The sequence below is a fragment of the Protobothrops mucrosquamatus genome, unplaced genomic scaffold (genome assembly GCF_001527695.2).
Source record: "Protobothrops mucrosquamatus isolate PMUCROS unplaced genomic scaffold, P.Mucros_1.0 scaffold_272, whole genome shotgun sequence".
Classification (NCBI taxonomy): Eukaryota; Metazoa; Chordata; class Lepidosauria; order Squamata; family Viperidae; genus Protobothrops; species Protobothrops mucrosquamatus.
The window spans coordinates 63,134-86,203 of NW_015386348.1; the positions used below are offsets into that span (position 1 = coordinate 63,134).

Sequence of the window (23,070 nt, forward strand, 5' to 3'; positions counted from 1 at the left end):
TTGCTTCACAGTGGTTGTTCTCCACTAGATGTCAGGGTAATTAAAGTTTTCCATCACTGCAACTTCATGCATCTTTTAAAGATGTGCAATTTGCTTTTGCAAGGACTGATCCACTTCCTCTACTTGGCTATGCAAATAATAGTAAACAATATTGAACTTCTTTTTTCCTCTTTCTCTTATTTTAATCTGAATGCTCTGTACAGTGTTGTCAGATTTATTCATTTGGATTTCTGAGCATGAATGGATAATTTTAACCATCAATGTAACTTTTCCCTTTTATTTATGTTTCCTTTGAACAAATGTATTCTTTAATTACTATAGTGTTATAATTATCACCACATTTCTACTATTAAATCATATTAGGCCTCATTTTATTTATTTCCTATACTTCAGCCATTAGAATAAAGACAACAGACATGAATTTTATGAGCCAATTTTCATTTTTCCGGATATTTGTTGAGTGGCTTCTTTCTTTTTCACCACATTTCAGTTTCTTACAGAGCACATGTCTTTGTGGTCTTACTTCAAGTTTTACTTTTCCATCTCCAATAGAATTTGATTCAAACCACAGTAATCAAGATTATGATGCTTTGGTCAAACACATTTTTATCAGTCCATGGGAACTATAACCTCATGCCAGCAGTCCTTTGATATGTACGGTATCTTTTTCTACATGACTAACCATGGGATTAAATTGGATCTTCTTTGCCTATAAACATCAATGTTGTGTGATAAATTTCAATCAAATTGATATTTGTTTTTGAGCATAAAGGACACATTTGACATGTTAAATAACTAGTCATTTAAACCAAATTGTTAAAATAATTGGTCTTAATGAATAATCTAATGTTATATAATGGCTTTTCTGTATTGCAAAATTATATTTGATGTTTTGATATTATCTGTTCTGTGTCCTAAAATCAGTAAGTCTCAGCATTTTAGACTATTGTTACAGTTTTTCTGATTTTGTTTTCTAAAAGAAATAGCCAATACTTTCTAATCACCCTGGATAGTTTTTGTTACAGTTGTATCCTTTTTGTCAATATGTAAACATATTATTGCATTATGTAGCATAAATTGAAAAAGAAAAAAAAGTAGGGATATCACTTTTTATGTACCTATACCTAACAATCCTGTTTCATTATCATAAACACAAGCCTGTTTTTTTCTTTTTTTCTGAATATAGTACATGTATTCATATGTAATTCATCTTCAATGAATGCTTTAGAAACTTATAGCAAAAAATACTACTATACTTTAGAACAGATTTTCCTGATATTTTACTTTTTTCTGCAGATTAATTTGCGCCTCATTTTGGTAAGTGGAAAAACGAAAGAGTTCTTGTTCTCACCAAATGATTCAGCAGCAGATATTGCAAAACATGTATATGACAACTGGCCAATGGGTAAGTACTAGAATATTAATGTTTATTATTTGATCAGTATTCCAGTCGATTGCATGGAATAGGGGGAAAGAATATCCTCATCAAAAAAAAAACTTTGAAATGCTAACATATGCATTTCAAAATATATGTAATATATTTTATGTGCTTTATCCAGTGTGGTTTTATTTCCCCCCTGTTTAAAATCAGTGTTTAAATAATATTGAATGCAAATACCAGTAGAGCCAAAACTGTATACTACAACTATATTTTTCATAAACTGACATTTTGAATTCTTATCTAACAGAAAAAATGTCAAAAAGGGAAGGGCTAATGGAATGCAAAATGTTTCAAATTCAAACCACCTCATTTTAAATTGTTTCATAATACAAAGTCAATTTAATTGTTTTAAAAGAGTGTTTTTTTAAAAAGGTTTTAAATGTGATATGGCTCACATTCATAATATTTTGCATATTATTAATAATTATACATCTATAAAATCATTGCAAATCCTATGAAATTATATTTTCCATGTACTACTTGGAAGTAGAAAAGTAGAAACCAGCTCCAAAGGTAAGTTGTCTGCTAGGCATTATAATTCTGACTGTAGGATTGATCCTGTGCCTCTATAAATGTATATTTGTCTGCATATTTATCAACAGATAATGTTTATAATGTTAAAACTTTTAATCCTGAGCCCTTTTTTTGCGTGGATAAGCCTTTAAAAATGATGGAACCTAAATGCATGTAAGTAACTGACCATGTGATTGGAATTAGATTAGCATTGCTCTCTGCTGCACTTAAGAATAATTAGGAATGTAGTGACACTACCATTAAACCATATTTAGCAATATATAGCCTGCTAATGTTATAATTAAACGTTTACATAGAGGCTTGGGGAAAAACCCTCAATAATGACATTTTAAATAATTTGTAAAGTTAAAATGTCTGAGGTTGTAGAAATGGTAAAAAAGAAAAATGCAATAGCTGCAGCAGCAACAACAAAGAAAAGCAATGAAAATTTTAGTGTGGTACCCAAGTTCATCAAATTTTAGAGGAGAGTTCTATTGGCAAAGTAATCTCAATAAAGATACTTTGCTTAATTGCTCTTGTCTTTGTAATTTAATGATTGAGCAATTCTAAGCTTATGCAGTCCTTAATATATCTAGGCACCAAGTCATGTATGACTTAAAGCTATCATTATAACTCCTCCTTATCACTTTGAAAACTAATAGAATTGCCTTTTAAGAAGATAAAATTTCAAGCAACTAATTATGGTCAGTTATTTAATTGCTATATGTTTAATGTTTTTCAAAAGCTGCCCATGTATAATAGGTTGTAATGGATTTATGTTAATGTTACCAATGGGTGTTTAATATTATTGAGAAGGTGTGCACTTGGGGAATTAGCTTCTGTTACTGAAAAATATTCTTATTACACATGTTTTTTGGGCATTGTAATCCAATACTAATGCTTCAAACTTGATCTCAGAGGTGGGCATGCAAGACTCTCCAAATGTTGGACTGTAGTTCTTACCATTCTTCACCATCAGCCATGCTGATTAACAGCTGGTGAGAATTGGTTGACATCTAATCTGGACAATCTGTGTTTCTTTATTGAATTTATACTCTGACCTGGTTTTTTTTTCAACATTAAAGGGAACATGACCTACAAGCAGAGACTTATAGTTAAAAAGACACTGGTTGACTCATCAAGACAAAAGTCCAAAATATACTTCCAAATCAGCTTTGTGATACTTTAAAAAAAGGAAGGCTCACTAGGCTATTTGGTAACTGGAAAATGGAAAGGTGATACAGTGTAGTCTATACAAGCTCTAATGGAGAGAGTGCCAGTTCTGAGAGTTTCTTGTTCCATATGGATAGTCAGAACTTTTCCTTGAACTAATTTTTCAATTAAATATCCTACCACTGGTACACAGTGTGTCTACCAGCCAGTCTAATACATTGCTGAGGGGTTTAGGAATATAACAAAGTTGCAGTTTGTCTATTGTCAAATTAACTTAAATGCTCCAACTAAATGATTAGCATTGTCAATGTGCTAAACTTGAATCTTAGAGCTTTTGTATCCTGCAGTTTTAAGCTGTTAGATTCTTATGCATAAACTGGCTGGAAATGAAGCTGGCTAAAGAAATAACCTTTCCAGACTTCTGATTTGCCATTGCGGCTGCCACGGCCGCTGGAAGGCAAACTCCGTCTTCTGCGTTCAGTTTTGCTCCGCTGGGGGACCCTGGAAAGGGTCGAAAGTCGCCCTGTAGGGGCGACGAGCAAGGAGGGGACCCCCGTTTGATCGCAGGAGGGTGGAAGCCCTTCTGCTCGATCCGGGGCAGCCCTCCAAACTGGCGGAGGAAAGACCGGCCATAGTAATATGGCCCGTCATTAGGCTGTAGACAGCCGAAGTCAAACTTACTACCAAGCACTTCGAAAGCAACGTGGATGAAACTGGGTGAGATCTGATCTTCTCTTTACCTTAAGTACTTTCTTTTCCTGTAAAAACTGCCTGAAGTATCTTTCCCCCTGTGAGGAGAGAGGGAAGGAAATTTCTATCCCACCCTCTAAGAATAGCGGCGACTGACTACCCAGGGGAATTAAAGCACTAAAAGAACAACTTTAATTTAATTGAATTTATATGTTCCTGAAACTTGGGGACCAAAAATTTTCCTATTTTTATTGAAGATTTTTGCTTTTATCTACAAAAAAGAAATAAAATTGGAAAAAGGATTATAAAAATTTTAGACTTAAAAAACCTTAAACGGCATCAGTGACATCTTTTGGCAAAGTTTGGTATTACAACTTGTTATTTCCTAAAAGAGACTTGGCTCAAAGCCCAGACCTTAGATAAGACTCTTCTGACCTTGGCACCACATGTGAGAAACTCAGCTGTAAGAGAACAGCTGGGCAGCATAACTGGCCTACTTGAACTGTGAATGTAAACCTTTACTGACTTTCAGAGTTATACGTGGGGAATTGCTTTCCTAGCTCTTTAGTTGAGGAATATTGGTTACTGTATGAGATGATGAAATACCTTGGACTATAAAATCTTTCTTGACAAATGATTTCTACTAGAAAGACTATTTATAAACATGTGAAAGAGATGGATGAAGACCAGGAAAAGATCCTTTCCATGTTGAAAGCAATACATGAAACCATTCTTTCAGCTTGTGATAAAATAAGACCTAATATAAAAGATCAAGACGCCAGCTTAGATACACAATCCCAAACTTTTACTACAACCAAAGAACTAACAACGCAGAAGTTAACAGAAGAAGTGGAACAATCAAATATTAAGACAGAGGACTTAATTGATCAACAAATACAGTTAATGGAAAATCCAGAAAAGGGAGTGACAACACTGAAAATGGAAGAGATTTTGTATATAAATCAGAAGAAATTTGAGAAAGAAGTAGAACAGATTGAATGGAAGATAAACATATCATGGCAATCATGGAGAATTGGAATAATAGGGAGACAAGTTAATGAATACAAATGGGTTAGTCCTTCCCAAAAAATGGCAATGAAATGGTCTCCTTTATTTCAAATAACATATATAATCAGTGCTTTTTTTGTTTAAAAAAAAAAAAAAAGGTGCCGGAACTCACACACGTCATACAACCCGCCTTGCCTACCCTACAAGGTTCCATCCAAAAAAGGTGCCGGAACTCCGTTCTGGGCGTTCTATGTCAAAAAAAGCCCCGTATATAATAATAGAGCGAGATCTATTTGATGATCTAAAAGCACTGATATGGAAGACTAGTTGGCAAAGGAAGAAAGCCAGAATAAGGCTGAAGAAAATTGGGGTTTTGATTTATTAGAGTGGATTTCATATTATTAATTAGAGGGTTAAAGGGAGATATTGAGATAAGGGGAATTCTGGTCATTAGATTTAAAATATTTGGAAATTAGTTGAAAATAAGAATTTTATCTGTTTAATATTTAAAAATTAGACCTAAATGAAAATAATTAATTATTATGAATATGTTTGCTTTATTGATTAACCCAGGTAATATATATAATGGTTTTGATTTATTAAAGGGGATATTGTATTATTAAGTAGATGATTTAATATGGGGAGAAAAAGATAAATTTTAGAAAATAGAATAAGATTATATTCAAATAGATAATTATTATATTTTTCCATATAATCTGTATAGAACCAGCCCACGGGTATATATATATATGCATGCTTTCTAAATGATAGGTTGGCAGGAACTGGGCGAGAATGGGCGTTCACCCCATTGCCTGGTGCTCGGGTCTCAAACCTGGGCTGCTGGCTTTCCAGCAGACAAGCCCAGCATCTTAATCACTGAGTCACCAAGTCACCCCCCCCTTTTTTATGGGAGATGAATCTGTTTTCTAATTTATTTTGTACATACAGGACTTGTATTTTATCTACAGTCATTATACTTTTATCCTAGTGTTATTAGTTTCTTTTATTTTCTTTCCAGTCCATTCCCATTTTTGCTCTTGACTCAGCCAAATAATGATTTGGTCCGGTCCGTAACTGAAACCTTTTTCAGTCTTGTGTTCTTAGTAAATTATCTCAATGTTTCATCACAAACAATCAAATCAAGTGTGTGATCATTCCATTGTGATATATATATGTAAATAGACTGATACTTAACCCATACAGTTGAAACAGATCGTTTTCTAAGCAGATATTTCTAAACAATTACTATTCTGATTCTTACTCCCCAGATGACCTACTTTTTCTATATTCTCATCTCATTTTCATCCAGATGTTAATATCAGTTACAAAATAACTTGTTCAATATAAACAGTTATTATATTTATCTTGAGTATTTTTGGAAGGAATTGCTGGAGTTATTTTCTAGTTCAGTTCCCTTTGACTTTCTCTTTAAGCTGAAATTAAAGACCTATCCATCTTCCTTATAACAAAAAAAAAAACAACCCCACATTCAAAACGATATTTATAAGCTGGTGCGTTATTAGCCTTGCTGGAAATTTATAAGAAGTAATATATAATTTCAAAAGTAGATAATTGAATTTTATTATTTTTCTTGTTACTTTTCCAGATTGGGAAGAAGAACAAGTGAGCAGTCCAAATATTCTGAGACTTATTTATCAAGGAAGATTTCTGCACGGCAATGTGACACTAGGAGGTAATGAAAGGAATTGGCGTATAGAGATCTTCTGAATGAACTAAAATGAAAAAAAAAAAAGAGATAGAATTTCATTGGTTTGGGAACAATGCAAAGTTAAAATACATTTTTGGAAAGTTCAGCAAATGGTATAGTTGGAACTGAAACAGAATATTTTTAATACGAATTGTTTTTTAATTGAGGTTATAACAGTATTATAGTTTTAGTTTTTATATTGCATGGGAATGTTAGAAAATATAATCAGAATGAAACTAAGATTAAGGAAGTGTCCTAGGTCTTATAATTATGAGTAAAAATGTTGATGGCTGATTCAAAACAAATTTTCTCATATCTAGCATTGCTTTTCAGATAGACACTACTAGTTAGTTAGTTAGAATGGTATTATTTCACTTGGAGTACAAAAGCTGTTCAGTTGTGCCCCCTTGTGGTGTTCCTCACTTATTCTTGTTAACTGAATGACATCTATCTAGTTAGTACCTGCCATGTTATTCTTAGATTGCTAATAACATCTCAAATGGAGTATAAATGTATTTGGATACGAACAATATACCTGTAATTTCTACCAGAAGCACTTAAACTTGAAAAAATTTTATCTCACTTTTTAGAGAAAAATATTGTCTTAGAATTCAGGATATAGTGATTCCAGTCCCACTTTAGGCATGAAATACAGGCTGGGTGACTTTGGACCAGTCATCTCTCAGCCCAACTCACCTTCCAGGGAGGAGGAGGAAGAACTATTGGTATATTCACTGCCTTGAGTTGTATATATATACATTTTAAAAAGATGAAATAAAAATCTAAAAAAAATCAAGCTTCTAGAAAATGAACAAAATTGAACTAATAGAAAAATCCTGCATTTAGGCTTCTCTTGTTGGCAAGACATAGAAAGGAAAGGGACTGGGACAGAAAATCTAATAAACGACTGCAGGCAAAAATTCTTATGAATACTAAAATAGAACTAGTTCAAATAATAAGAAGCCAAAGATTCCTACTCTCTCTTTAGAACTGATAAGCTTATTTCTTTTTTCTCTACTATTTTCTCTGCTACAGTGTAATGTGCAGGATTAAGACATTTTGAAACATGAAGAAAAATTATTTCTTGGAATGTTGGAAGTATTGGGATTCTTGATGTAGGCTTTTCCCAGATGATAGGTTTTATCACTTATTAGTTTTCTATGAATAATTTGTATTCTTTCAGGACATTTTGTGCATTACATTGAATGCTTTGTCTTGTGACATAGTTGATGTATTCTTGCCTCAATATTTAAATCTGGGATTTTTTCCTTTTAATGGCTTCTTTATAATGATGCCCTACACAAGGCATTGTGATTCAGGTTTGAGAGGGACTAACAGATTAAATATTTTTCAAGCAAATCATCAGAGATATCCATTGAAAAGCTAGAATTGAAAGAGCTCATGAGGAAATTGTCTCTGGCTCTTTCCCCTCCATTTATCTCACAGCAGGAAATAGAAAACCTGCTATGTAGCAATATAAATCAGTGTAGCTACAGGAAGTATAACAGATCCCTGTGTTTTCATTTCTTTTCAGCTTTTCTCGTTGCTTCATCCTTCTTTTTTCTCCCAGCCAGTGCAACTTTTGAACAGGAATCATGAAATCCCAATGTCTCAGTTTATAACAATAATCTGAAAAATAAACATCATGGAATTTTGAAATTACCAAACTTGTTTCCAGCGACATCTCTGACTGGCAGATACTGAAGAAGTTAAGACAGAGCAAAATAAATCTGGTGTACTGTATTTACAGTACATTTGGGTTGTGCAGGTATTTGGATCCAAAGTTTGAAAGGTGCTTCAGATCCTGTGTGCTATGAAAAACATATTTTCCTATTTGGATCCATACACCTGCATGGTAGCAGCCAGTGGTCAAACTTATTTCAATTTTAAAAGTTAAATAGGGTTAGCCATGATTAGGACTTCGATGAGAAAACCTTCAGGAAAGAGCAAAGTTATAGGTTATGCTTAGAAATTGAAAAGTGTCTGAAGGCCATAGCAAGTCACTTTTATATTACTGACAAGAATATTAAATAGACAGGTCCATAAAATCAACAGGAATCAAGCTCAATTATAAAAGAGTGTACACACACATACAGACACACACAAACAATCATCAGTGTATTATTGAATCTATAGGTATATAGATTGTATTATATATTGTATTACAGTTTCTTCCATTCATAGTTGACGCAATCATTGACATAACGAAGGGTAATACAGAGCAACCAAGGTGCAGTGAGTATGAAGTGAATATGAAGTGATATAAAACAACTGTTCAATTCCACAGCAACCTCATGGACATAGAAGTGTTTCATCATCTGTTATTTTAATTGAATCAATTATGGCTACATTGATTTTAATTTATCCTTCCACATCAGGGGTGTCAAACTGCCGGCCCTGGGCTGGATGCGTCATGAAGAAATCGTGCCCACCCCATTGCCAGCAATGGGGAAAAAGCTCCAATACGTCGTGCAACGTCATGTGACATCGCGAGTTTGACATGTCTGTTCCACATCAATAGATTTACAAAAATTAATAAAATATTTTACTCTCTGCTTTTACAATTTATATTCTGGAAGTAGCTTGAGAGATTCAGTTAAACAAATGCTAACATTTTTTTTAAAAATGTGCACTGTGAATACTAGTAGAGTCAGGAAACCATTGCAATGCAGTTGAAATTATGGAACAATAATGTGCATTATAGAGGAGCATTACAAACATTTTTTTCTTTTTTGCAGCATTAAAATTGCCCTTTGGCAAAACAACAGTGATGCATTTGGTGGCTAGAGAGACATTGCCAGAGCCAAACTCTCAAGGTAGGCTTAGCAAATTGCAACAGATTTTTAAATTGGATATTGTAGATGAAAATTAGGAAGAAAACAACTTTTGTTGGTTCTAAATATGTTACATTTATGATCAGTCTAGTGNTTTTCTTGCTGAGTTTTATGTGCATTAGGAAGCCTAACTGTTAGATTAAAATGAAGAGAGAGACAGATTTTTTCTTCATACAGGCTACAAAAGCACTTAACTATTGTTTATGTTTATAGAAAGACACACACACACATCTCCATATAATCTGTTGGCCAATTTTCAGTACATTGGATAGTAGATAATAATCAGTGTGGTCTACCATCTAATCTACTTTTGTATTCCAAGAATAAAAAAAAACAAGACAACAGGGAACTTGTGGCATTTCCCATTGATTATTTTGATGGCCCCTTATTCCATCAAAACATGGCCAATTCAAAATATTCCAGTGAATCTTTTGAGAAAACAGGAAAACAATTGTTCTCATCCCATGTAAAACCCTATTATTCAACACTATAATAATACTATAAAGCTTTTGTAATGCATATATGGAGAGTAGTGTTTTGCATTAATTATTTTGAAAACATTTTCTTTATTTTTCTGTAGGGCAGAGAAATCGTGAGAAAACTGGAGAGAGCAATTGCTGTGTGATCCTGTAGAAGTGCCCCTGTATCTGCTACTTGTGATGTAGAATAGTTTTTGTCTCTCATGCTGCAGGATTAGAGGAGACCAACATTGTTTCAAAAACCCTTTCTGCCTATCTGTGAATCCACTGAACTGAAATATTACATGAACCTGGTCATACTTTTTTTCTAGAACAATGAATACTTTTTTATTTCTACTGTCTATGTTGTTGAACAAGCTTATTAATGCATCATTTCGCCAATGAATTTTTTCTCCAAGAAAAAATTAACTACTCTTCAGCAGAAATCATTTTGCTGTCATAAAATCATTCTTAACCGGAACTTTAACCAATCACAAATACTAGAGGCAATTTGCACTAAAATGGTTGACAATATATAGACCTCATCAACAAATGTTCTGAAGTATTTCCAACACCGAGAAATGAATCAGCACTGAAAACTAATTCATAGTCTTTTTCTTAAATTCAGTCATGGCCAATAGAAAGCAGGGGGATGGATGGGCGGGAAAGAATAACTACTAAGTAAATTCTACCTAAGTCACCCTTGATGACCAAGTGGCACAAAACACAAATTATTAAAATTGTCTATAAATATAAAAAATCTTACTGCAACAAACTATGTGCCTGTAATTTTAAAGCACTCAGTAGAGGGCTCTTGCAACTTTTTTTTTATTGATGTGCACTCTTCTTTCTTACATTTGTTGAGTGCTTGTTTAGACAGCACAAATAAGTGCAGAGAGTGCATTTCCTAGCCTTAATATGGGAGGGGTAATTTCCTGTAGTTCATAGGCTTTTATTATTGTGCATAAATATTAAAGACCTCATTTACTAATCAATTTATGTATTTGAATATCTACAATTGATGTTTTTCAGTCATCCTTATTCATCTGATCTTAGTATCCAGTGTCATGCTTACTCAACAGTGACTTTAAAGAGATAATTAAACAAAAAGGAGGATAAAATAGAAAAAAAATGCTAAATGAGGAGTTCATTTGTTTGTTATTTGCAGTTGATATTAGTGCTTGCAATTGTATTGGAAATCAAAAGCTGTTTTTAAAAGCATACATAGTTACAAAGGATGCCATTATTTTATTTCATGTAATTTTAAAAAAAGATATGCTAAAAAAATTTGCACAGCACTAAAGCATGAGGTAGTTTCATCTAAACTTGTAAAAATTATATAAAGATTTTATATTTTTTCTACTAGGGAGAATTCTTCCTAGTTGAAAGTAAAACTATGTAGAATATATTTAATTAAAAAAACTTATAAAAACATGGCTATAGAACTTAAGTATAGATTGGCGGGTAAAATAATACAACAATAAACTATATAAATAGATCTAGGCTTTTAAAGATGCAGACCGACATTGTGTTCTGTATTTGAGTCCATAGCCATTACAAATGTTCCGTGTTTTGAATGATCTTCATTTAAATGTAATCAGGTTACTTTATTCAATGTTACTGCTTTGAGAAAATGCTTTATATGCAGTAGGCCTACAAAGATATTGTTCATAATGTTCAAAATTAAATTTGTATAGAGCAGAGTTTTAAACAAATTGTAAATAGCACTAAACATTTTCCTTCTGCAACCTGTACTGATAGATTCTTCTGTAAACTAAATAAAAGAAGAATATTGTAGTGTACCTGGTTGTGATTTGGGGAGCTTGATCTAGCCTGCATCATTTTTAAATTAGTTCTATTGTATCAGAATTCTCCTAATTCTCTCTCTTTATAATCATTAAATTACTAGGTTTGGAACACCAGGAGTGATGTGAGGTTTGCAATTTAGTTTGAATTGATTGTATTTGTTTCAGTTTTACCAGCCTTTTCTATGGAAGCTGAAGATGATGCACATTCAAGAGTTCTTCTCCGTTTGGTTTCTATAACAAGCCACTATGATGTCAAACCAATATCTATCATCGCATCATTGCGCAAATAATGTAATGATGTACTTGTCCTATGATATCTGACACAAGTTGCATTTATTTTTTTTTGCATAATGTCATGTCATGCCCTTTGCCCCAAGGAACTCTGTGATGTTCTTCTTAACAGCAACAGTTTGATTTGCGCAAAGTTACCGATAGTACTGAGTTTGAGTATTATAGTTGGATAGGAGTTTCAGTCTATTTCCTTAGTCCCAATTCAACATGTTAATAATTACACCTCATTTGTTTATTCTCAACATGATTTTGAACAAAGAACAACCATCATTTTTCATTTTCACATCACATCATTTAAGAAATGAATTTAACATAGCAAAGAAAGAGTAATGAAATACAAATGCACAGAGATTTGGGGGAAGAAACCTAATTAGAATATATCTTTGAAAAGAGAAGAATATTTTCATTTCCATCCTTGACTTACAAGTGTAGTGGAGTCTGCCATGAAATCATGATCATTGTAAAGCAGGTCACCCATGTGACCAACTCAATTTTACATCCTTTTTTGTGGCAGACATAAAGCAAAATCCCATTGTTCATTATGGGCATTTTTACAAAAAAACAAAGGTAAATGCTGATTTTCAGCAAAAATGGAACTAGGTCGTAAGTGCCTGTTGTAATTTTAAATGGCCACTAAGTCACCAGTCATAAGTCTAGTCACTATATATATATCTGACTGCTGCATAAAGTATAAAATTGCTGCTTTACTCATTGCTAGAAAAGTAAAATTTGACTTTTTGCCAGAAGCTTGCTTCCCTTCTCAAGAGACTGCAAAAGAGAGCAAAATTGCTCCGTCCCTCCGTCCCTCCCTCCCTCCCTCCCTCTTGCTCTCTCTCTCTCTTGCTAATGGCAGGAACAACAAAGCTATTTGGACTCCCCCTGTCTTTTGTTATCTTTATCAATCTCCACTGCATACTAATTGGCCCTGGTAACTTCCTTGCAATTTATTACCACTTCCTGATTATCTCAGCCAGGTTTCAGAAACACTCTGTTAACCATTAATTGAGAGCTGAACATGAACAGTCTAGAGTCTGGGACTCAGACTAGAATTTAGGGATAGGCTTGATCGATTAAAGCAGTAAGCAGTAGTTTGAAATGCAGAATGCAAGAGGAGCTTCAGTATTTGTGTTGTGTAGTCTTGGAACAATGTAATCTACAAAATCAACTATTACAATTGCAACCAATTCTACGGGGGACAAGTATCACATCAATTAAAAACCAGAATCCACAAACATCAGCTGGCAGACAAATGCCATGATCCTAAATCCTTAATTTCTACCCACACTGATACAAACAGCACCAGTTTGATTGGAGCAACACAAAAATCATCGGCCACATTACCACTCACCAGGCTCATGAATTCATCAAAGCCTGGCATTCCACAAGCAATTCGATCAACAGATACATTGATCTACACCCAACTTACAAACCTCTCAGAATCCAAATCAATCACACAGCCAACCAGAGACAGCACTGACCCATAACCAACCACGCAAGACCCCCTCTCACCAGCAGTTCACCTCCCAGTGACCCTGACCTGATGTAACCTCCCCATCACAAGACCCATCACAGACCCTCACTTGACACATCTGAGGCCCTTATAAAGAGAAGAACATTGACATCCCCTAAACTCTGTTGAAAATAGCTTGGTAACAAAACATTCAGAAACCAACCCACAAGCTCGGAGAACGAATCTTCACTCTCATCCTACATCCAAACTACAGATATTCACCACTATTGCAAACATTTAAAGTCCAAAGTAAATTTTGACTTTATTACTTATTTGTTTATTGTATGAATCACTGAAGTAACTAGGCAGCTTACATACTAGAGTTCAAATAACCATATAGTGGTAGAACTAACGAAACAATAACACTACATATCCACTTGTTGCGATTTTAAGCAACTCAAAAAGATTGAAACCATCAAGACAGACTAGTAGAGAATGAATCATTATACTCAATCCCAGAATCTGCTTGGAAGAGCCAAGTTTTCATTGCTTTAGGAAAGCTCAACAGTGTTGGGATCATTCACCCCTCAGGAGAGAGAAGATTCCAAAGGGCAGGCAAAGCTACAAAGAAGATATGTCTTCTGGATCCCATAAGGTGACTATGCTTTACAGTTGGCCCTGGAATGGGCCAACTCTACTAGATATTTTGATCAGATGGAAATGATAGGATAAAGATGGTTCTGCAGATAACTAGATCCTAAGTCTCTGTAGAGATTTTTAGATGATAGCCAACCCCATCAATTGAAGTCAGAATCCCACTGGCATCCCACAGAGCAGAAACATCACATGAGTTAATCAAGAAACACCTGTAATTGCTCATATAGCCATATTCTGGACTGATTGTAGTTTCCAAGAGACATAGAGTAAGTCAGGATGAGACCAAGATATAAATGACTGGGAAACAGGCCTCCCAGCCAAGGAAAAGATGAAATTAACATGCAAGTGGATTTGTGCAAAGGTCCTCTTACCCACGCAGTGGTGGGATTTAGCTAGTTCGCACCACTTCTGGTAGCTAATTGGTAGCTAATTTTTTGTTGCCCAGGCCCAGAATGGACTTCTGGAAGTGGCATCCACACAGAGAACCGGTTGTTCACATATTTGAATCCCACCACTGTACCATGGCTATCATCTTCTCATTAAGAAACCCAAATTATATACAAGTTCTATCCAGAAAGTGCGATCAGTTCCAGAACTAAAGATAATAAATCCATGTGACTGGAAGGTCCTTGAAATCTGTCATGTCTTGGCAGAGTTGACCATCAGCCTGCTCCTCTAATCCTGACTCTTAAATTTGCCAGGCACTAGGATATGATCCCCATAGCATCATATATCTGACTTGGGATCTAGATATAGAACTAGTTATTATCTATGTACTGATGATACCTGACTTTTTGTAATGGTTGATCTCAGTGGCTCTATGTAAATAGAAATGGGGAGAGTGTCAAGCTATGTGGGATCCTGCATAGCAAGTACCTCAGGCTAAATTTTCCCCACCTTCTTATATCAACTGAAATTGACTCCCGAGAAAGGAAGAGAATCATTACAGTACAGTGCCCCCCCTGCCAAATCTCAAAACTTGTTCAAAATCATACCATAAATGATGGTATCAAATGCTGATGAAAGAGCAATCAGGACCAGGAGGATTATATCATCCCTATCCCAAACCCAGCAGAAGTCAACCTCATTGTTGTATCCAGACCTAAATCTGGCTGAATAGGTTCAGATAATCTGCTTCCTCCAGTATCCATGCCAACATCTAACTCTGATCAAAACCAAGTGACTTTATTTGTCAGAAAATCAGCAAATTCCTCAGCACACCCCTGCAGATAAATCTCTTGAGTCATCCTTTGCCAGGAAGACCTGGGTCACTCTGAAAAAGGCCATTGGCCAAATATTTGCAGGATGCAATTTATGCACAGAACTATTTCCACTTTGCCGCATGAATCGCCACAAGGTAGAATTAATTACTGTTTGAACCAACCATTATATCTCGGCAAGCCTTGATGAGCAGGAGAGATAATGATCTACATCCAGGTGGCAGCACTAATGTCTTGCAAAATCCTCTCCACTTTCTTGAGACTCACAGGTTCAAACTCTTCCCAAGTAATGGAGCAAGGAGCCACCCCAATCAGCTCCATAGGACCTGCCACGCCAGAGTCTGACTCCAAAAACATTCAAACAACTTTATCTGCTAGATGTGTGAAGTATTCCAGATTGCAGCCCTCAAAATATTTCACTTTCTATTGACCTCCATAAGAGTTGCTTTAAAAAAGAATGCAGGGTGGCATTCTACACATGCAATAAGAGCAGAAAAACCATGTTTTGCTAACATTATCATTAAAATATAGGTTTTAATTCCTAATATAGGTTCACACAAGTATTTGATCGGACTCATCATTCATCTCTCCCTAGTAGCATTCTAGGCATTTCTTCTGATGCTATATTTCCTGGAGTTTTGTCAGAAAACCAAATAGCCCACTAAGATAAATGTGTAGATAGGGTACTCGGGTGTGATCTTATCCAATACCAGTAACACTTCCTTGTTTCAGGAAGTGTCCAAGATTTCCAAGCTTAGTAAAGACTTGAAAAGTCCCTAAATGGACTTTCTTGATCCTAGGGTAGGATCAATCTAATAGGTCCCACTTCCCTGGGGGCAGGGGAGGGACAGCATCAGTGGAAAGCTACAAATTAACCAATAAATGATATGAACATGGTAAGGGTTACATGTTAATCTTCCTCAGATCTAAAGCCTGTGTCCGGGAAACTGTAGAAAATATGGAAGAGTCCTCAGAGGTAAGGGGAAGCCATTGAAGATGTGATGAAGTTTTCCTCCTAATTGTAGTAATCTGTGATTCATACTGAGTCTGCACAGGTACATGCTGTAGGTAAACTGTGAACTATGCAAGGGATGAATAAATTCTTGTATATTGCATATTGATGGCTATCAGTTAGTTTTCCTGTCCTGGAGAAGAACTTCCGGTGAAGTGTTATCACAAGAGGGAAGAACAAGTATATATTATCCACTTTTGCTTTATTTGTGTAGAGTTTGCTTGATTTGGGAATTATAAGAATGGTACTGGAAACTTTTAGCTTCATAACAATCTAGTGTTCTCACCCTTAAACTTTCGGAACTCCACTGTCCCACACACACAAATTAAGGGAAACATTTTTGCCATTAATCTATTCCCTATGCCCCACCAAAGCCACCTTTGGAGACTACAGAGCCATTACACTTCCATTGCATCTCCTAAATATCTAATATGAAGCAAACATTGTGCTGCACAAAATTTGCTATTTGCTATCACACTCTGGGGGTAAGATCCTGAAGACACTTGGAGGCTGGAAGTGTGAATTGGGGAGAGAGGTGGGATTTCTTCCCTCTCAGCTATACAGTCTGGAATCGAAGATACACATCACAAAAGTAAGAACAAATAATTCCCGAAAGTGTGAATTCACTGCCCTGAATGGATGGACTTTTCTGCTTCCCTCCTGAGATCCAGAATTTCAGTATTGTTGGTAATAATAATAATAATAATAATAATAATAATAATAATAATAATAATAGTAATAATAGTAATAATAGTAATAATAGTAATAATAGTAATGATAATGATAAAGTTGGAAGGGACCTTGGAAGTCATCTAGTCCAACCTCCTGCTCAGGCAGGAAACCCTATAATGCTGTTTAAAACAGCCCCACCTTCTCTTTAATGGGACAATATGACCCATTAAACAGAAAAGAAACCCAGTGCTCCTGGGATTGGTATGATGAGAAAGAAGTTGAACAGGGAAACAAGAAAACTTCAGTTCACAAGTGGGCAAACTCAGTGGATCACAGAAGGAACAGCAAGTTTTGGAGCAGCCTCCAAACATCAAGACATGCTGAGGCACAGCCCAAAGATGGTCGGGGTATGGAAAAGACCTCGACTGTAAAGAAGCAAGTAGAGCAAGTCCAAAACATGCAACAGCTCAAGTTCAGAGTTTGATAAACCACTTCCAGGGAAAGAAGACTGGCTAAGGGTGGTAGGGGTAAGAGGAAGAGAAGAAAGAGCCCTGACATCACAAGTCCTTAGAGAAGGATTGAAAGGGATGTTCATATGTATAAGGACAATTTGGCAACAAGAGCTGACAATGTAGGAAATAAGAAAGACTCAAAAATCTAGGAAATAGTCAAGATGCAAAACATATAGAGAGATAAGTAATGTGAAATAGAAAAATGCAGATATAGGATTAAAAGACAGAACCACAGAGATCAAATAAGAAAGAGGTTTTATGTAGCTACTGGCAATAGAAAAATCATATACTGTATAGTAAGAAAATGAGATAAACATAAGAACATGGAGTATTAAAGAACAGGGAATTAAGATTATACAGACAAAGTCATTTCATCAGTTTTATTTTTTGTATAACAAACAACCCCAAAATTGTATTTTATGTAATAAAACAATTATATTTGTATAATAAAACAAGTGTGTGTCTGTAATCTGCACCAGCTCAACAAATGCCTACCATGATTGTATGGTCATTAGTGAAACAAGTTACACTGGCCACCAGGAGACACGCTGGCCAAGGGAATTGTGGGTTTGAAGTCCACCCATCTTAAACTTGCTAAGGTTGAGAAACACTGGCTTGCACTATGGGTTCAAACCCACTATATAGGAAATAAATTCATGTGCCACTGTGCTTGGTGAAAAAAGTATTTCTTCACATGTTCCGAAATCAGTGGAGAAAAAAGGAATTCTGGAATCTTCAATAAAAACAAAGCTCTTTATGATCTTCTCAGTCACTCAGCACACAAAATGCCAGTCCAGATGGTCCAAAATCAGCCAAACGCGGGTCTTTGCAAATTGTCATGTTCATTAATGTCAAAACATTATTTTTCTAAAATGGAAAGTTGTGATTCATATCATTTCCTGGGAACAAGGACACAGCTGCGATTAATACAGTTTAGTAACTTTAAAGCCAGACTGGTGTATCTATCACCTTTGTTGGGTCAGGCTTTGAAATTCTTTCTTCAATGAGGAAGCTAAATGTCTGAGATAAATTTAAGGCAACAGCTTTCTTTGTACTTGAGAATTACCTGCAGGCTTGAAAATTCCAGCTTCTTATTTTGTGGCCAGCAACCACACTTAATCCTCCAAACCCACCTAAATGGAATTTTACGTTCCATGCAAAATTAAATCTTCTTAACCTAACTACTCTCATAGCTCTGGATATACTTGTTGAGACAAATATCATTCTTTTTACAGCTTGGAAAAGATAGTGGTGAAATTTGTATAGCTCAGACAAAAATAAGTTCCTATGTTGATTGCCTATAGAACAATCTTTGGCCTATTTACTCAGAAGTAAGTTCCATTGTACTCATTTGGTGTTTTCAACTTAGCACTTCAACCCAAACTTAGTTGGCAATATTGTGTTTTATCAAACTAATTTTCCAGGCAATGAATAAATGGGACTGTGGATTTAATTGTTTCAAAGCTTCTAACTTTTGTCCCAGGTGTGATCCCAAGCTTTTCACTTAGCTTTTGACCTCAGCACTAGCATGCTGGCAGAGAATGGAGCATTAAAAAAATAGCAAAACGTCAGTCATGGTAGAGCAATCAAAGTCTTTATACATCTAACATTGATGCAAGTACAAAGAGGCAGGACTTCAGTCTCATTGCTGTGATCGCCACCTTGTTTTTAGATGCTGGTGGACTTCTATAATTAATTTGTTAGAGCTGATACAAATGCAAATATGAGTAAGCTAGTTAAGGGCAGGCAACCATTTGGGCGAGCTACAGAGTGACAATCCATTTTTGAAATATCAAATTTGAAGTGGATTTGCAAGGGCTGTTTTCATCTAGGAGCATCCAAGGTAAATTACAGAAAAGGAGTTGTTTTTATATATCATAAAATATTTGCATCATAAAGTTCACTTCTGAAATCAATTTTCCCACCATCTAGAGCTATTAACAATATGAGAGGATAATCCTGCTTTATACTAATGATAATTCTGTAATGTAGGTCAGCAACAGGCAGATCTGAACATAGCTGAACATAGCTGAGGAGTAGTTTATCAGATTAGTAGCACAATTTTGAAAAGGTTTGCTTGGATGTAAGATCCTATAGTTTAAGTAGGAGATTGTAAATGCATATGGGATTGAAATAAAGGTTTTGATGTTTTCTCAGAAAAAAAGGGCAAAACATTATCAGTTCTAAGGCCAAAGTAGCAGTGAAGGACACTGCATATAAAATTGGGTTACATTGGGGATCTATTCCAACACAATATCTATTCCAACACAATCTATTCCAATACATGGGTGGGATCACCAGCATCAATCAGTCTTGATGGAAGAAATAGACCACTGGAGTTTCAGTCTACTTCCAAATCAGCATATGTCATGCANGTCATGCAACTGCACCCTCCTCCATTTTCTTTGCCTCCCTAGAGATAGTGAAGCTCTTGTGGGTGAGGTAAACTTTGGGTCACAGCTAGGATTGTCAGGGAAAGATCCCTAAAAGGCAGTGATGGACACTGGAGACTGGCCTTTCTTTGCTTTACCACAGAGTTCCCCAACCTTTCCAGCTTTGCAGACTGGCAGAGGGGTGAGAGGGGATGATTCTGTGTGAGTGGCAGCAAGCAAGTACAGCTCCATTTGCATGAGCAGTGGACACGCACACCTGCTGCTCATGCAAATGGAGTGGGCACACACGCTCGTCCACTGCTCATGCAAGTGGGGATGCACGTGCATGTGTGCATGCCCACCACTTTCTGAATGGCACAGTTCTGAATGGCTCAAGGCCCGGTAGTGGGCCACGGCCTGGGGGTTGGGGACCCCTGCTTTACCAAATGCCTCAGCTTTTTCTCATGTGGGATGATTTATGAATTTCCATCTTATATAACTGTCCAAGAAAGCAGACTAGAATTTGTTCTGGTTTGCATTTGAGCTCCCAGCTGGATCAATGGCAGAATTCTTTTAATGACCATTCTGGTACTTACACCACAGTAAATAACACAATGAAAAAAAGGTATCATCTGATTTAGGCAAGGGATGTATAAAATGGGTAATGTTTCATTTTGTTATTTCTCAAATACCTGTGTTCCATATGCATAATTGTTTTAAGTTTGTCCCAGGAAATGCTACATTTATTTATTTCTGGTCTGTTCAAAATGGTGAAGCCACATCATACATGTAGGCAGGATTGGCTTTGGAAAAAAAGTTGGAGGGGAGGGGATCTTTTTTTTTTATGTGATATATCTATTTTCAACTGTTTTTTTATACTCAAACTGATAGGAATCTGTGTTTTCATCTGCCAACATTCATAGTTAGATGCAGAAAGGAATGCTAAACATTGTGAGCCACACTTCATGGAATTACTCTCTGCTGGAAATCCATCTGTTTACAGTTATAACAATTTGGAATGCACTGTGAAATTAAATTAGACTGATGCCAGTGAAAAAAATCCAGTCAGATTTCTTCCAAAAAACATGTTGCATGTTTTTTTTTTAATCATATGCTGTTTGCAGATTATGCCACGCCTTAGTAATGATTTTTAGATTAAGGAGTGGAAGGTTGCTATGTCTTCTCAGGGCATCACACCTAGAAAGCTTTCACTAGCAACATGGAGGCAATTAAAGAAAGAAATAACTTCTATTATCTCTTGCATCATCCTTGCCTTTGGTTACAATTACCTGTGATGCATTTAAGTGATCAAAGAGAAAAATGGCATTTAACTACACTTATGGCATCAAAAACATTGCTTTGCCAGTTCGTTTCCCAACTTGCCAAATCTGAAAAAAGGCTGGAAACATGTTCCTATGCTTCATCACAGGGCACTTTTTTTCAGGAGAAGAATTCCTTTGAGCTACAATTATAAAGTCTGGAGATAGATCAGTGATGGCGAACCTTTTAGAGACCGAGTGCCCAAACTGCAACCCAAAATCCACTTATGCATCGTCGGGTGCCGGATGGGTGTGGCCGATTGGCTGGGTGTGGCCAATTGGGTGGGCGTGGCTTCAGTGGTAACAGCAGACTGGGTGGAACTAAAAAGTTCAATCAATCAATTCCAACTTTGCAAGATCTTTTTTCTTCCCGCGAGAATTTTTTTTGCATACGGCGGTGGAGGCCTAAAGCAAAATGGTTTTATAAAACCCAGATGAAGGCTAGGACTGGGGCGATGGCGCGGGTGCCCACAGAGAGCACTCTGAGTGCCGCCTCTGGCACCTGTGCCATAGGTTCGCCACCACTGAGATAGATGTTACACATGCTATTTGGGCCCAAAAAATGGACAACTAGAAGATAGCAGCAAAATGTTAGATTTTTCTGTAACTATTTGCTAATAGATGTTCAGTTAAAAAACTGGGAATTATGGAACCCAGCTGTTGATTATCAGACTTCTCATTAGACTTCCCTTCTGGATGTCTTGAGTGCAGTTATTTCTGTCCAGTAGGTTTACCTCAATATTCCTGACTTGTGACTTTTCAAACATTTGGCTACATGATGAAACTTTTAGGATTATCAAACAACTGTTGGCAAAAACCTCTAGTACTGAGCTCAAATGGTTGATCATCATGTGTGTGCAGTATACCTTCCACATTTAATTATTTTTTTCAGAGAAAGATTTATAGTTTTAAGAGATTAGAAGTAGAGATTAATAGAGATTAATTCCTGGACAAAAAGACGCCAGTGGGAGTTTGCCTCCCCTAATCAGACAACCCTGACTAAAAGAGTAATTGCAGTGACCATTATCGGTATGACTTTATGACTGTAGACCAGGGGTGTCCAACCTTGGCAATTTTAAAACTTGTGGACTTCAACTCCCAGAATTTCCCAGTGAGGGGGATAGTAGTTCCTGTTTTAGGACAATATATGGCCCTGAGTTTAAAACATGAATCCTGTAAGAAAAAGATGAACATTTAACTATGAACAAACTTTTTAGAACATTCTTTAAACATTTGTACTGAGAAACCAATAACTGTATAGGTATATAGTGTTACATAGGCAGAAGAATAATTTTAAACAATTATAACTCATTGTGAATGAATCCTTCTGCGTTTCCTAAAGGCTTACTCAGAAATAATAGTCTCCTTAAATGTGCAGTACATTTTAAAATTCAGTGTACTTCTTCCCACAAATCAGCTCTCTCTCCTCTCTTGCCAAATGCCCAGGTCTCTGCATTGTCTCAAGCAGCTTTTTTTTCTTCTTCTCACCTCTTCCTGGCATCTTGATCCTTTTCAGATCTCCTCCTTCATAATCCCTCTGAATCCCATCTGCTCCTCCTCCCTTTGGCTCAACCAAATCCACAGAGTAATTCCCTCATGGGTAAAATTTCCAGATTCTTTATCCATGTTGCCAAGTATGCCAACTGATTTGAATCACTGGCTGGGCACAGTGCTGAAGAAAGAAGTCTCCTACATGAGAAGTCTTTATTTCTTCTTTGCTCTCCAGGCTGGATTTACTTACTTACTTACTTACTTACTTACTTACTTACTTACTTACTTACTTACTTACTTCCCCCTCAGTTTTCTAATTCTATTTGCCGTTATTTACTTTAGCATTTCTGAGGATCCTGTTTTAGCATTACTGATTCCTTCCAGTTACAGTTCATGCCTCTATGTCTCTAAGACCCTTATCACCCAAATTAACTTTACTAT

At 36.0% G+C, this 23,070-nt stretch overlaps 1 protein-coding gene across 1 annotated transcript in view; it reads left to right on the forward strand.

The window, feature by feature from the left end:
• Nucleotides 1-11,622, forward strand: part of UBL3 (ubiquitin like 3) — a 20,023-nt gene extending 8,401 nt beyond the window's left edge. Inside the window, exons 2-5 of the mRNA XM_015831680.1 lie at nt 1,297-1,405; nt 6,432-6,518; nt 9,272-9,349; nt 9,948-11,622. Coding sequence (XP_015687166.1) covers nt 1,297-1,405; nt 6,432-6,518; nt 9,272-9,349; nt 9,948-10,000 — 327 coding nt within the window. The 3' untranslated portion in view covers nt 10,001-11,622. The remainder of the gene's footprint in view (nt 1-1,296; nt 1,406-6,431; nt 6,519-9,271; nt 9,350-9,947) is intronic.
• Nucleotides 11,623-23,070: the final 11,448 nt, after the last annotated feature.